We start from the raw sequence: 12,538 nt of genomic DNA, 5'->3' as shown, positions 1-12,538 counted from the left end.
GGAGCCGCGAGGCAGCCCCGGGGGCAGGGCGGGGCGGGGCCGGAGGAGGGCCCCGGGGTGCGGCGAGGCCGCGATTAAGCTCCCCTGGACCCACAGCTCAGGTGAGCCGGTCAGCGCCGTCTTTTCCCGGGGAGTTAGGTGGTGACAAGTGTGGGGCAGGGACTGGGGCACTGGTTCGCCCCAGCAGCAACTTAGAACTTCTCTCCCAGCTTGGGTAGGAACCGAGGTTCCCAGGGAGACCCACACACCGGCTCCTTGAACGCTATTCCAGATCCCGTCGTGCTGGGTTCCTCCGCGGGGCTGGGGGACCTGCGCTCTCGGCCTGGAATTGTAGGTAAAATTTAGCAGTTTGTGTCTGTGATGTGTGTTCTGAGGCCTCCAGGCCCCAAAAAGATGGAAACCCGTGTGGTCCAAGTCCTTTGGCCGCCAAAGAGGCGCGGGTGCCCACGGAGGACCATAAGTTGTCCAACGTCACCCAGCCCTGCCCACGTCTCGGTCAGGACTCTTTCCACCGATGCCTGATGGGGCATCGATCCCCGACTCCAGGCAGGACCCCCATCCTGGAACACTCTCTGGTCCTGCCTGACCATGTGCTCCTACCTATGCACCCCACTCCCCAGCAGCTGGCAGGAGCCTAGGGCCCCCTTTCAGACAGACAATGGGACAGACCAAACCCCAGGTCACACTTCTGTAGCCCCTTCAGCTGGGGATCCCTTGAGTCCAAACAGGGAGAGCAGCTAATGTGTTCAGGGCGTGGGTATTGGGGAGCCTGTGAGGCCAGTGAGGAAGGGGCAGAGGTGTTCCTGGTAAGGAGCTTAGGAGAGTCCCCTAGGACACTGGGAGGGGAAGAAGCAGGAGGGGGAAGGGACCATCCATAACTCCACCCTCCCTTGGCCATCAGCCTCCCTCCCCCAGCCCTGATGGGAACTAAAGGCCAAAGTCTGCCCCAAGGTCAAAAAATTGATTGTTTTGCAACAAAGGGGCAGGAGTGGGACTGTGGAAGGATTGGCAGGGGAGGGCAGAGCCCCACGTCCGTCCTTTAGCCTGGGCCGGGGAGCCATGTCTGGAAGGCTGGACTAAAGCCAGAACTGTGCCCCCACCCTGCAAGGGGGGGAGGTGAAGAAGGGCCTGGGCTCAGGCTGCCTGCCAGGACCGATAAGGGGCCTCTTGGGGCTCCCACAAACGGTTTATCACTGGGGTGGGGGACAGCCTCCAGGGCTCAAGAGGGGGCACGAGCATGGAGCAGCTTGGGGGTCTACTCCGAAGAGCGGTAAGATCGGGCGCGGTTGGGAGACCCTTGGCCTTCTCTCCAGGTCCTCCAGCCCCTTCCCCAACTCCTCCCATTCCCATCTCTAACTCTGCCCTCCAGCCTGCCTCTCAGGACCCTCTTCCCTGCCTTGTGTTCATGGCACCCCAAAGTCACTATTATTGCCAGATTACTCCCCTTCCCCAATTTCATGCACACCACGCCCCCCCACAGCAAAGGTTGTCCCCAGGACCCTCTCAGACCATCTACAAGCGTGTGGAGGGCAGCCAGCAGGGACGCCTGGAGGAGGAAGAGGAAGAGGGGGAGGAGGGGACTGAACCACCGGCCCACTTCTTCCCCATGGAGCTGAGGGGCCCTGAGCCCGTGGGCTCTCGACCAGCTCGGCAAAAGCCTGGACTCTGGGCAGCAGCAGGACGGAGAGCAGCCCCCTACCTGGTCCTGACAGCCCTCCTGATCTTCACTGGGGGTGAGAGTCACCCCCACTCCCACTGGAGGGTCTGGGCTTGGGGCGATGTCTGGGGTCCAGGGAAGGGCACAAGGAGAATCTCCATCTTGCCACCCACCAGCCTTCCTCCTGGGCTACGTGGCCTTCCGGGGGTCGTGCCAGGCATGCGGGGATGACGTCATGGTGGTCAGCGAGGACATAAATGATGAGCTGAGCCCAGACTCTCACCAGGGCACGTTGTACTGGAGTGACCTCCAGGCCATGTTCCTGCGGTTCCTGGGGGAGGGTCGTCTGGAAGACACCATCAGGTGAGGATCAGCTTGTCCCGTTCGGCCCTCAAAAACCATCATCCGCTCATCTTGAGTCCTCCTCGCCCAGGACCTTGAATCCTGCCACCTGCCCCCCTGACCTCCCTGTTCAGTGGTCCTGGGAAGGGTGGCAGGCATTGGGGGGTGGGGGTGGGGGCTTCCAGAAATGAGACTGCAGTGGGCATATTTAGGAGCCGAGGGAGCTGACTGAATAAGCACAGGAGGGGTCCAGCCTCCACCTATGCTGTGGGACAGACCCAGGAAAATCTTGAACAACACACTGAGGAGGTTTTGACCTGTGGCAGTGGGGAGCTCTGGGGGCTCAGAGAAATTGGGGTTTAGGGAACCAGAAAAAGAAGCAAATGCATTTGTGGGGAGAGACTGTCTCTCAATCTGGTGGGGATGCCATCTCTTGTCCTGCTGAGGTCAACTTTTCGTACTGGGAAGGACCTGCCACCCGGTAGGTCCAGAGAAGATGTCAGGAATCATTTTTTCAGTAGATTCTCCTGAGTTATCCAAGTTGAAGATCATGTAATCTATATTTAGTGAGAGATGCATAGCTTCTTTTCAAAAGGCTTATATCTTTTAGGTCTTTTTCATTTCTTACTGCATTGGAGAAGATATGAATTTAGGTAATGATGATAATACACACCCTTACCTATTTCCTAACTTTCATGGGAATGTTTTTCTAATACGTTGTCACTGTGTCCATGGCGCACTGGCTTAAGGGCTCTTAGTTCCCTGACTAAGGGGAACTGAGGGGTTGAACCTGGGCCCTCAGCAGTGAAAGCAGAGTCTCAACCACTGGACCACTGGGGAATCCCCCCAGTCAGCTTTTTAAAAGTGAATTAAGGAAGTATCCTTCTATTCCTAGCTTACTGAGACTTTTTTTTTAATGATCAGAAAAGAGGAACAAGAATCAAAAATTTTTTCAAACATTTTTCCAGAATGTATTGCAGCGATCACATGATTTTTCTTATCTAATGTTTATGTAGTCATTTGTATTAATAGATTTCTTTGTCTTCGTGAGATCAACATAAACTTGATCGAGGTGTATCATTATTTGTTGATACATTGCTGGATCCATTTTGCTTGAAGATCTTAAATCTATGGCATCAGCAACATGCATGGACTTTTTTTTTTCTTGAGCAACACTTGGTAGTCTGGGTACAGCCTGAGTAAGTGGATGGTTTGACAGGTCTAGGGTGGGGTGTGGCACTGTGGATGCCATCAAAGGGCAGGGAAGCAAGAGGAAGGCAGTGAGAGGGAGCAGGCAATAGGTGATGTATGCCTCTAGGCTGGGGAAGGAGGGAAGCCGGGGAAGAACTGATAGATAAGGAGAAATCAGACAGCATGCAGTGTCCAATGGGGTTGAAGAGCAGGTATGGTGATGCTAAGAGAGTGAGCTTCAAGCTGAAAAGCTCCAGTCAAAGAGTGAGATTTTGTGTCCTATTTATCCTGGAGTCTCCAGCACTGACCACTCTGCCTGGCACTTAGTAGGTGTTCAGTAAATCAGATCAATATTCCAAAGATGGACTTCTGGGGACAAGACTCAGGATGTGGCCGGGGAAGTGGCTGGCCAGATGCCAGAGTTCTCACTGACAGTGGATAAGTGACCAACTGGCTAGAAGATAAGAGCCGTAGTGAGGAGGGACAAGGGATGGGGTTACTGGATGGCACAGGCTTCAAAGGAAGAGAGTTTCACCTGTGGAGAAATGGCCAGAAATGTGTGCGGTGGAGCCAGGAGCATGCGTCCTCTCTGGGCTCTGGTGGTATGAAAGCCTGGGCTGCCTTCTTCAAGTGTTCCGCAGGAGATGTGGCTCCCCAGGGGACAGCCAGGTTTCTGCCAAGGCGAAAGGTAGAAGGGGCACTCAGTCTGATCCTGAGGAGGGAGGACTTTGTTTGCCAGGGAAAGAGCTCAGGTGGAGCTGGTTTAGAGAGAGCTCACGTAGGGTGTTGGGGGTGGAGGTGGCCCTGGCACAGCTGAGATGGACGATCAGGGAGCATTCAGGTGACGGCAGGCTGGCTAGCTAAGTGATGACTGTGGAAGAAGACAGGGTGAGGTCTCCAAGACAAGTGACCCCAGCTTCTACCGGCAACCGTGGTAGAAGGTGTCCCCACGAGGCCCAGCTGGAGGAGGAGAGGGGAGCAGGACCCTCACCTCTGCCTGGAGAGGCCTTTGGAAGAAAAGTGTTTTCACGCCAGGGGCAAAGCGCAGACCAGTGCGTGTACATGTGGAGGGGACAGTAGATAGATTGGTGGTGTGGGTCATTTGGCCTGCCCCAGGGAGAACCTCAGGGATGGTGGAGAGGACCCCTGACCATCAGAAGCTGAGGCGTAAGCAGAAGGAAGTCCTGGAGACCCTGGTAGTCATGGCAGGAGAGATTTAAGAGCCCCTCACTGCCCAGGGCTGGGGCCACCCTGCACCTCTGGCATCTTTCCCTGCCCCAGCCCTCTCCTCCAGGCACTCAGATGTCCCAGCCCCTGCCTCCTCCAGCACCTCAATCCCCGTTCTCCCTGCACAGGCAGACCAGTCTTCGGGAAAGGGTAGCCGGGTCGGCCGGAATGGCAGCCCTGGCTCAGGACATTCGCGCTGAGCTCTTGCGCCGGAGGCTGGACCACGTGTGGATGGATACGCACTACGTGGGCCTGCAGTTCCCAGATCCGTGAGTGCTGGGCTGGGGCGTGGCGGGGTGGGGGGTGGGGCTGTCGGTGGGGCGCTCACCACCCCGACTTCTCAGGGCTCGCCCCAACACCCTGCACTGGGTTGATGCCTCCGGGAAGCACGGGGAGCAGCTGCCACTGGAGGACCCCGACGTCTACTGCCCCTACAGCGCCACGGGCAACGCCACGGTGAGCCTGCCCGGTCCCCAGGATGGGGCGGCCTGTCCTCTCCCTGGACGCGCCTCACGGCCTCCCCATCCTCCTTTCCCCAGGGAAAGCTGGTGTACGCCCACTACGGGCGGCCGGAGGACCTGCAGGAGCTGCGGGCTCGGGGTGTGGAGCCGGCAGGGCGCCTCCTGCTGGTGCGCTTGGGAGTGATCAACTTTGCCCAGAAGGTGAGGGCTCCCGGAGGATGGAACCTGGGGCAGTGGAACGGGGAGGGTGCCCGCTGGGGAGCCCGAGCATCGGATGGCGGCAAATGGGAAGCGTCCAGGAGGCTGTCCGAGGGAGAAAAGGGAGAACCAAATGGGCTGTAAGAAACTCGGTGGGAACAGAATCAGGAGGTTGGGGTGGGGAACAGAAACAGGAGGGAATACGGGGCTTGGGGAATGCCAAGGCACTGAGGGAGCGCGGAAGGTGAGGTCTGCCCGGTGCCCACAGCTATAGATCAGAGGCCCTGCCATTCCACTTTTATTTGCATTTTCTTCCCTTCTAAATCTGCTTTTTCTGGGAGAAGGGGTCCTTTAGTCACGTGCCTTCCCCAGGTGGCCAGTGCCCAGGACTTTGGGGCCCAAGGAGTGCTCATATATCCGGACCCGGCAGACTTCTCCCAGGGCCCACACAAGCTCAGCCTGTCCAGTCACCGGGCTGTGTATGGACATGTGAGTCTTGGGGGAGCTGTAGTGCCTTCCTGGGGTCCCTGGGCTGTAGGGCCCTGCCTAGGATGAGGCTGGCATGCTGTTCTGGGAGCTTGGCTTCCAGTTTCAGTTTGGGCACCCCTCTCCCAACAGGTGCACCTGGGGACGGGGGACCCCTATACGCCTGGCTTCCCTTCCTTCAATCAGACCCAGTTCCCTCCAGTCCAGTCCTCGGGTCTCCCAAGCATCCCAGCCCAGCCCATCAGTGCGGACATTGCCTCCCTCCTTCTGAGGTGAGGACCATGTGGGGACCAGGAGGGGAGGAGGCAGGGAGAGGTAGGCTGAAGCTAGCTCATAAGGTGTCTTGGGTGAGCTAGAACAAGACGGCTCTTCTGGGTGGGCACAGCCTCCTGCCAGGGGCCACTCTTTGGTGAGTGGAACTCCAGGTCATATGACACCCTGTGCTGGGCACCCTTGAGCAGGATACAAGCTGCACAACTGTCCAAGGCAGCCCTGGCCCCTCAGCCAGGGCACAGATGCAGAGAGCTGGAGCCAGAGGGTGGGAGGGAGAGAAGGAGTGAAGGGGGAACTTTGGACTCATCTATAGCCTGGGCCTCTCTGCCACTAATTCCTTCTGTCCCACCCCTTTCCAGGAAGCTTGAAGGCCCTGTGGCCCCCCAGGAATGGCAGGGACACCTACCAGTCTCCCCTTATCGCCTGGGCCCTGGGCCAGGCCTGCATCTGGGGGTCAGCAACCACAGGGCCTCCACCCCAATCAGTAACATATTTGGCTGCATCGAGGGCCGCTCGGAGCCAGGTGTGCTCGCTTGCCCAGCATCACACGCACCCTGCCGGAGAGGGGGAGGAGGCTGGCAAGTTGGCCCCGGGCTGGGACTGAGGGGGTGGGTGGGTGGCATAAGACCTCATGGTCAAAGCTGTCTAGAGACAGAACAGGCAGCTCTGCACAGTAGTGAGTTCCCTAGCACCAGAGGTGAACAAGCCTAAGTTGGATGATGTTAGAGCATAAAAGGGAGGTCAGACCACAAAAGACAAGCCTTTCAAACATAACTTGATGTGGATAACAGTGAGGAATCAGAGTTCTTGAGCTGAGGAGTGTGGTACCTAGAAGCACTGGAGGAGCGGCACATGGAGGCCTGTGATGAGGCTCCGATGAGGATGCTGGTGGTGGGAGTGTGAGTGGGAAGGGTCAGAGAGAGATTTAAAAGGGGAAAACTCTATCAGGACTCAGTGAGGGACAGAGGGACATGCTGATCAGGGAGATAATGGAGTCCAGAATGACCCCAGGCACCTCGATGAAGGAGCAGACCAGCTGGGAAGGGCCAAGGGGAGGAGAGGCACTCTTTAGGGACAGCCAGGATCGCAGGCTGGGGCTGCAGAGATCTGAGGGTCCTCGAGAAAGGGACACTCCCAAGGTCGAGGGAGAAGAATCTGGGTTCTGCCCACGTAACAGGTGGACCCCCAACACCCCTCCCCCAGATCAGTATGTGGTCATCGGGGCCCAGAGGGATGCGTGGGGCCCAGGAGCGGCCAAGTCCGCTGTGGGGACCGCCATACTGCTGGAGCTGGTGCGGACCTTTTCCTCCATGGTGAGCAATGGTAAGGTCAGGACCTGGACCTGGGCTGGGCAGCTGGGGCTGTGTGGCCTGAGCCAGGACGGGGCAGAGAGGCAGTTAGGAGCACAGGCTGGAGGGTGGCCACTGAGACCTGGGCTCCAAACCTGGCTTCCTCCATGTCCTGGCTGCTTGGCCCCAGGCAAGTCACTTCACCTCCATCTCTTCACTTAAACATGAAAGTACTAATAGTCCTTAGCGAAGACTAATCCGGAGATGCCTTATGCAAGCAATCCCCATCACTGATACAGCTGAGTCAGGGCAGACCCAGGTTAGATGGGCTGGGATGGGGGCTTGATGGGAGGGAAGGAGAGATCCCAGGGGACCAGGACCGAGGAAGACAAAGGGGTGGGGGTCTTTGCTTGGCTCCCCCAGCCAAGCCATCCTCCCCCCCCTCTACCCCCTCCCCCACCTCCTCCCGCTTCCCCCAGGCTTCCAGCCCCGACGAAGTCTTCTCTTCATCAGCTGGGATGGTGGTGACTTCGGGAGTGTGGGCTCCATGGAGTGGTTGGAGGTAACTGGAGTCCTGGGTAGGGAATCAGGCAATGGGGAGAGGTGGGGAGGGGGCAGGAGGGGTAATTCACATCCCACAACCCTCACCCACAGGGCTACCTCAGCGTGCTGCACCTTAAAGCCGTGGTCTATGTGAGCCTGGACAATGCAGTGCTGGGTGAGCGGGGAGCAGTGCCAACACCTGGCCCCCATCGGGTACACCCTGCCCCTGGGTGCCAAGCCTAAGGCCTGGCATCCCTCCCTCTCCGCAGGGGATGACAAGTTTCACGCCAAGACCAGCCCCCTTCTCATCGGCCTCATTGAGAACGTTCTGAAGCAGGCAAGAGCCCGGCCAGGAGCAGGGGATAAAGGGAAGCTGCTGGCCGCTAGAGCCTGACCGGTTCCCCCCCCCCACAACCCTACCCCCAGGTGGACTCTCCCAACCGCAGTGGGCAGACCCTCTACGAGCAGGTGGTGGTCACCAACCACAGCTGGGAAGCCGAGGTGTAAGTGGGGGCGAGCAGGGAGGAGAGCTGTGTGTGTAGGGGAGGGAGGGGGGAACACGTGAGCGACCCTGAAGTCACACGCTCCCTCCTGCCCCTCCCGCCCCTCCCCAGGATCCGGCCGCTGCCCATGGACAGCAGCGCCTATTCCTTCACGGCCTTTGCGGGGGTTCCTGCCGTTGAGTTCTCCTTCCTGGAGGTGAGACTTCAGGCCCTGTCCCAGAGCGGTAGCCCCTGGGCCTGCGCGCACCGTGCCCGCGGCCAGCACCCGCTCCCCGCCCTGTCCCGGCAGGACGGCCCGGCATACCCGTTCCTGCACACAAAGGATGACACCTATGAGAACCTGCACAGAGTACTGCGGGGCCGCCTGCCCGCCGTGGCCCAGGCCGTGGCCCAGCTCGCCGGACAGCTCCTCATCCGGCTCAGCCACGATCACCTGCTGCCCCTCGACTTCGGCCGCTACGGGGACGTGGTCCTCAGGCACATCGGCAGCCTCAACGAGTTCTCTGGGGACCTCAAGGTTCGAGACGCCAATCCGGCTCCGGGTTTCTGGTGGGGTGTGGGGAGCGACGCGCCACATCCCGTGAACCTGCCACCCGGGCCAGGGAGATCTGCCCCATCTCCCCCTTGGTCTAGGGCCCCTCTGCCAACCTGGCCCCTTTACACCCGCCCCAGTCACTAAGCCCTTGGGACTCCGCTGGCACCCGCCCGGCCGCACAGGGCTTCTCTCCCTTGCTTCTGTCCCCCTATACCCCCCACCCCACCCCTGCCAGTTCCAGGGTTCCAGCCCCATCCCCCCAGCACCTGGACCCCCACCCCCAGACCCTAGGCCGGGGTCCTGGCCCCTGCCGCTGGTCCCAGCCCGTGCCTCTGCCCTCAGGCCCGCGGGCTGACCCTCCAGTGGGTGTACTCGGCGCGGGGGGACTACATCCGGGCGGCCGAAAAGCTGCGGAAGGAGATCTACAGCTCGGAGGAAAGCGACGAGAGGCTGATGCGCATGTACAACGTGCGCATCATGCGGGTGAGGCCCAGCCCAGCCCAGCCCGTCCGCCGCCGTCCGCGCCGCCCCGCCCTCTTCCGGCGGTCCCTCCTCAAGGCCCGGGTCCCACCTCCAGACCTGGCGCCTGCGCGCTGCCCTCCTCCTCTCGCTTCGCTTTCACGGGTCTCTGTCGTCCCGGCGCTGCTAGTCCTAGACTCGCAGTCCTTTGCTCACGGGCCCGCCAGGCTGGAGCCACCAATGAGGCCTGCCGGCAAAGTGATGAGACACGGCGCGCCGGCCCCTTGGCTACAGTTGCCCGGCTACCGCAATTGCAGAACTAAGACAAATCGCGCCTCCTCCGGTTCCCCACTGCCGACCCACCCCCTCCCCACAAGCATGTCCACGGTGGTCCACACTCTTAAGAGGTGCAGGATTATGGCTCGGGAGGTGCCAAAAGCTTAAGAAATTCAGAGCATAGAGAGCCCTCTTCCTTCTGGTGAGATGGATGAACCCCAGAAAGGCTGCCTGGAGAAGTCATGTGAAAGTTACACAAGATTATTATTATTCCCTTGCCAATCCCTCTTGCTTTGAATACTTTGCAACCTGCACCCCATCTGCAGTTCTAACCCCTCTTCGTTTTCCTTACCCCAGGAACTCAACTCTACAACCCTTTGAGTGCCTAGAATTGAGTGCATAGGGGCTGTGGGTGTGGGGAAAAGTCTCTAGAGCAAAATGCTAAGCAGGGCCATCCTCAGTGAGTGTGGGGTGAACAGGGAACCCCACTTGCATGCGCGGTTTGGGGATGCTGTGTCTGGCCTTTGCAAGGTCTTGTTCTTTCTCTCCCCCTTCTCCCCTGCTTCCTTTTTCTGTCATACTGTCTTTCTGTTCACAAACCCACCCCTCTTGCTCTTTTGTCCTGGCTCCTTTCTCTTGGATTGGACTTGGTTTATTTTCATTCACAGATCTTGCTCTAACCCCTACTGTGCTAGGCTCTAGAGACACAAAAAGACATTTCCTCCCCCTGAAGTTGCCATGTGCTCCCCAAGAGATAAAGGCCATCTGGACACGATTAGGCCATAAGAAACGATTCACACTCAGAGCTGGAGAGTAAAAGATGTAGGGCTAAAAAAGGAAAAAAAATAAAAGAGGTAGGGCGTCAGAACCTGAAACAGGGCTGAGCCAGACCCAGAGAACTTCGTGGCTCTAAAGAGGGGTTGGTAAACTACAGCCAACAGGCCAAATTTGGTCTGCCATCTGTTTTCGTAAATGAAGTTTTATTGCAACACAGCCATGCTCACTGGCTTTCCTATTGTGTGTGGTTGCTTGTGTGCTATAGCAGCAAAGTTGAGCAGCTGCAACAGAAACAGTATGGCCTGCAAAGCCTAAAATAGTTACTGTCTGGCTTTTTGCAAGAAGGAAAAAAAGTTTGCTGACCCCTGCTTTAGACTATAATATAGGTCTTGAAGAACAGACAGAACTTGGGTTGGTGCCGAAAAAGGATGTTTCAGGGTGGAGAGACCAAGAATAAGGGCATGGCAGTGAGACAGGTCTGGCCTTCTTTGGGGGCAGGGCGTGGACCAGCAGAGCCAGAACAGAAGCCCTGTGAAGGAGAAGAGGGGAGTGGGTTAGGGATCAACTTTGGGGTTTGGGTTTGGGGGGTCTGGGGCATCAAGGAAATCTGGAAGATTTTTAAGCAGGCAGGTGATGTGAGCAAAGTGGAATTTTAGGAAGGTCTTAACCAGATTGTGATGGCTTGAAGAGGGAATGAAGTTAGTAGCAGCTGAGCTTTTGGTGGGGGTGGCAAATACTACCTGAAGTGAGACATTTGGAAGGAAAAATGGACAGGCTGGAGGCTTCCTTGGCAGCTCAGTAGTTAAGACTCTGTGCTCCCAATGCAAGGGGCACAGGTTTGATCCCTGCTCAGGGACCTAAGATCCCTGGATGCCGCTCCTCAAAAAACAACAATAACAAAACCCCAAAACCTTCCCCAAGTGATTCTAATGTGCAGCCAGGGGTGAAAACCACTGTATTATAGGTCATGAGAAGAGCAGGAAGGTGGAGGTCAAAACTTGGACCTGCCCACAGGTGGGAGGAGAAGGAACTGGAGCCGCTGGCAGAAAGGTGGGAGAACTGGGCTAGGAGCGAGGCTGTCTCATGAACAACATATGAGTCAAGAGGGTGAGGACCCAGGGTCAGGCACTTCCTAAGGGCCGGCCTGTCCCCTTGACCTTTGACTCTGGGCTGTGGACATTCACGGAGGGGTGCAGGAATGACAGGGGTGTGGAGAGGTGAGGACGATAGACGGTTCTTTGAGGCTTTGAGCAGGGAAGTGAATGGGAGAGGAAGGAAGGCTGGGAGTCCTAGATGCAGGATTGGAGGCTCAAGGGAGAAAGAAAGGGATCCAATCCGAAACACGGTGGGAGGGCGCATCCTACCTGACTACTGGTGACGTCATGTACAGGTCTTTCCTGACTGGGTAGCTAAAAGGAGGTGGGCCTTAAAGAGGCTGCTAAACAGTATTGACTCAGCGCGCTGGAGGTCCCAAGGTGGGTCTGGAACTGCGGTTCAGACTTCGACCTTGTCCCCTTCTCGGCGCAGGTGGAGTTCTACTTCCTGTCCCAGTACGTGTCGCCGGCCGACTCCCCGTTCCGTCACATCCTCCTGGGTCGCGGAGACCACACGCTCCACGCGCTTCTGGACCACGTGCGGCTGCTGCGCGCCGGCGGCCCCGGGGCCACCTCCTCCCAGGTGGCAAGGGGCCTGGGTTTCCAGGAGAGCCGCTTCCGGCGCCAGCTGGCCCTGCTTACCTGGACGCTGCAGGGGGCAGCCAACGCGCTGAGCGGGGACGTCTGGAACATCGATAACAACTTCTGAGGCCCATGGCGGGGTATGGGGCGGGGGTTGGGAACATGCCCCTGCCCCCTGGCAAGAGCCCTTGGTCTCTCTTGAGCGCTTCCTGGGTGACAGAGATGCCTGTGCACCACCTCCCATTGCTGACTAATTTATTAGTCCTTACCATAACTCTCAGGGGCCCAGCGATGACGCCAGCGCAGACACCTCCACATCCCAGACCCAGGGTAATAGGTGAGCAGTGCCTTCCATAATGGGATGGTCATACTGTCAGTTAATCAGAGAGCAGCATCTGCTCCTTCAATCCCAGACCCTTCCTCTTCAGGAGAGGGGGTTCCCCCCAACAGCTAGAGACCACTATGGAAGGTTTTGTAAGCCCTGGGACCTGGCCATCCTTGGTAGGAAAGACTGCTGGGACCCTAGCGTTATGGCCAACACGAGGCCTATAGTGGGAGGGGCTGGCGTTTGAACCTCAATAAACCACCTGTGGCATCTGTTGTTTATAGCACTTTCATGTGGCCTCCTCACCCTCACCTCACCCT

General features: G+C 58.0%; 1 protein-coding gene across 6 annotated transcripts; it reads left to right on the top strand.

Moving 5' to 3' along the window:
- The first annotated feature begins 22 nt into the window (after positions 1-22).
- On the top strand, positions 23-12,493 carry TFR2 (transferrin receptor 2). Of its 6 annotated transcripts, none has more exons than XM_006046468.3 (20): positions 23-101; positions 210-330; positions 1,210-1,270; positions 1,481-1,733; positions 1,834-2,020; positions 4,546-4,686; positions 4,762-4,873; positions 4,957-5,079; positions 5,449-5,565; positions 5,695-5,834; positions 6,195-6,358; positions 7,039-7,158; positions 7,604-7,686; positions 7,779-7,842; positions 7,937-8,004; positions 8,094-8,170; positions 8,282-8,366; positions 8,460-8,687; positions 9,048-9,188; positions 11,745-12,493. In XM_006046468.3, exons 3-20 carry the CDS (start codon positions 1,238-1,240, stop codon positions 12,018-12,020), a joined length of 2,412 nt encoding a protein of 803 aa, XP_006046530.1. In that variant the 5' UTR covers positions 23-101; positions 210-330; positions 1,210-1,237; the 3' UTR covers positions 12,021-12,493. The 6 variants fall into 6 exon arrangements, with proteins under 6 accessions (XP_006046530.1, XP_006046531.1, XP_025131207.1 ...); XM_006046469.3 differs by having other exon boundaries at positions 210-334; XM_025275422.2 differs by lacking the exon at positions 1,210-1,270 and having other exon boundaries at positions 32-101.
- The last annotated feature ends 45 nt before the right edge of the window (positions 12,494-12,538 follow it).

This window comes from Bubalus bubalis, chromosome 24 (genome assembly GCF_019923935.1).
Source record: "Bubalus bubalis isolate 160015118507 breed Murrah chromosome 24, NDDB_SH_1, whole genome shotgun sequence".
In the NCBI taxonomy this organism is placed as follows: domain Eukaryota; kingdom Metazoa; phylum Chordata; class Mammalia; order Artiodactyla; family Bovidae; genus Bubalus; species Bubalus bubalis.
The sequence above is the reverse complement of the archived record's forward strand: the minus strand, read 5'-3'. Positions and strand labels throughout refer to the sequence as shown.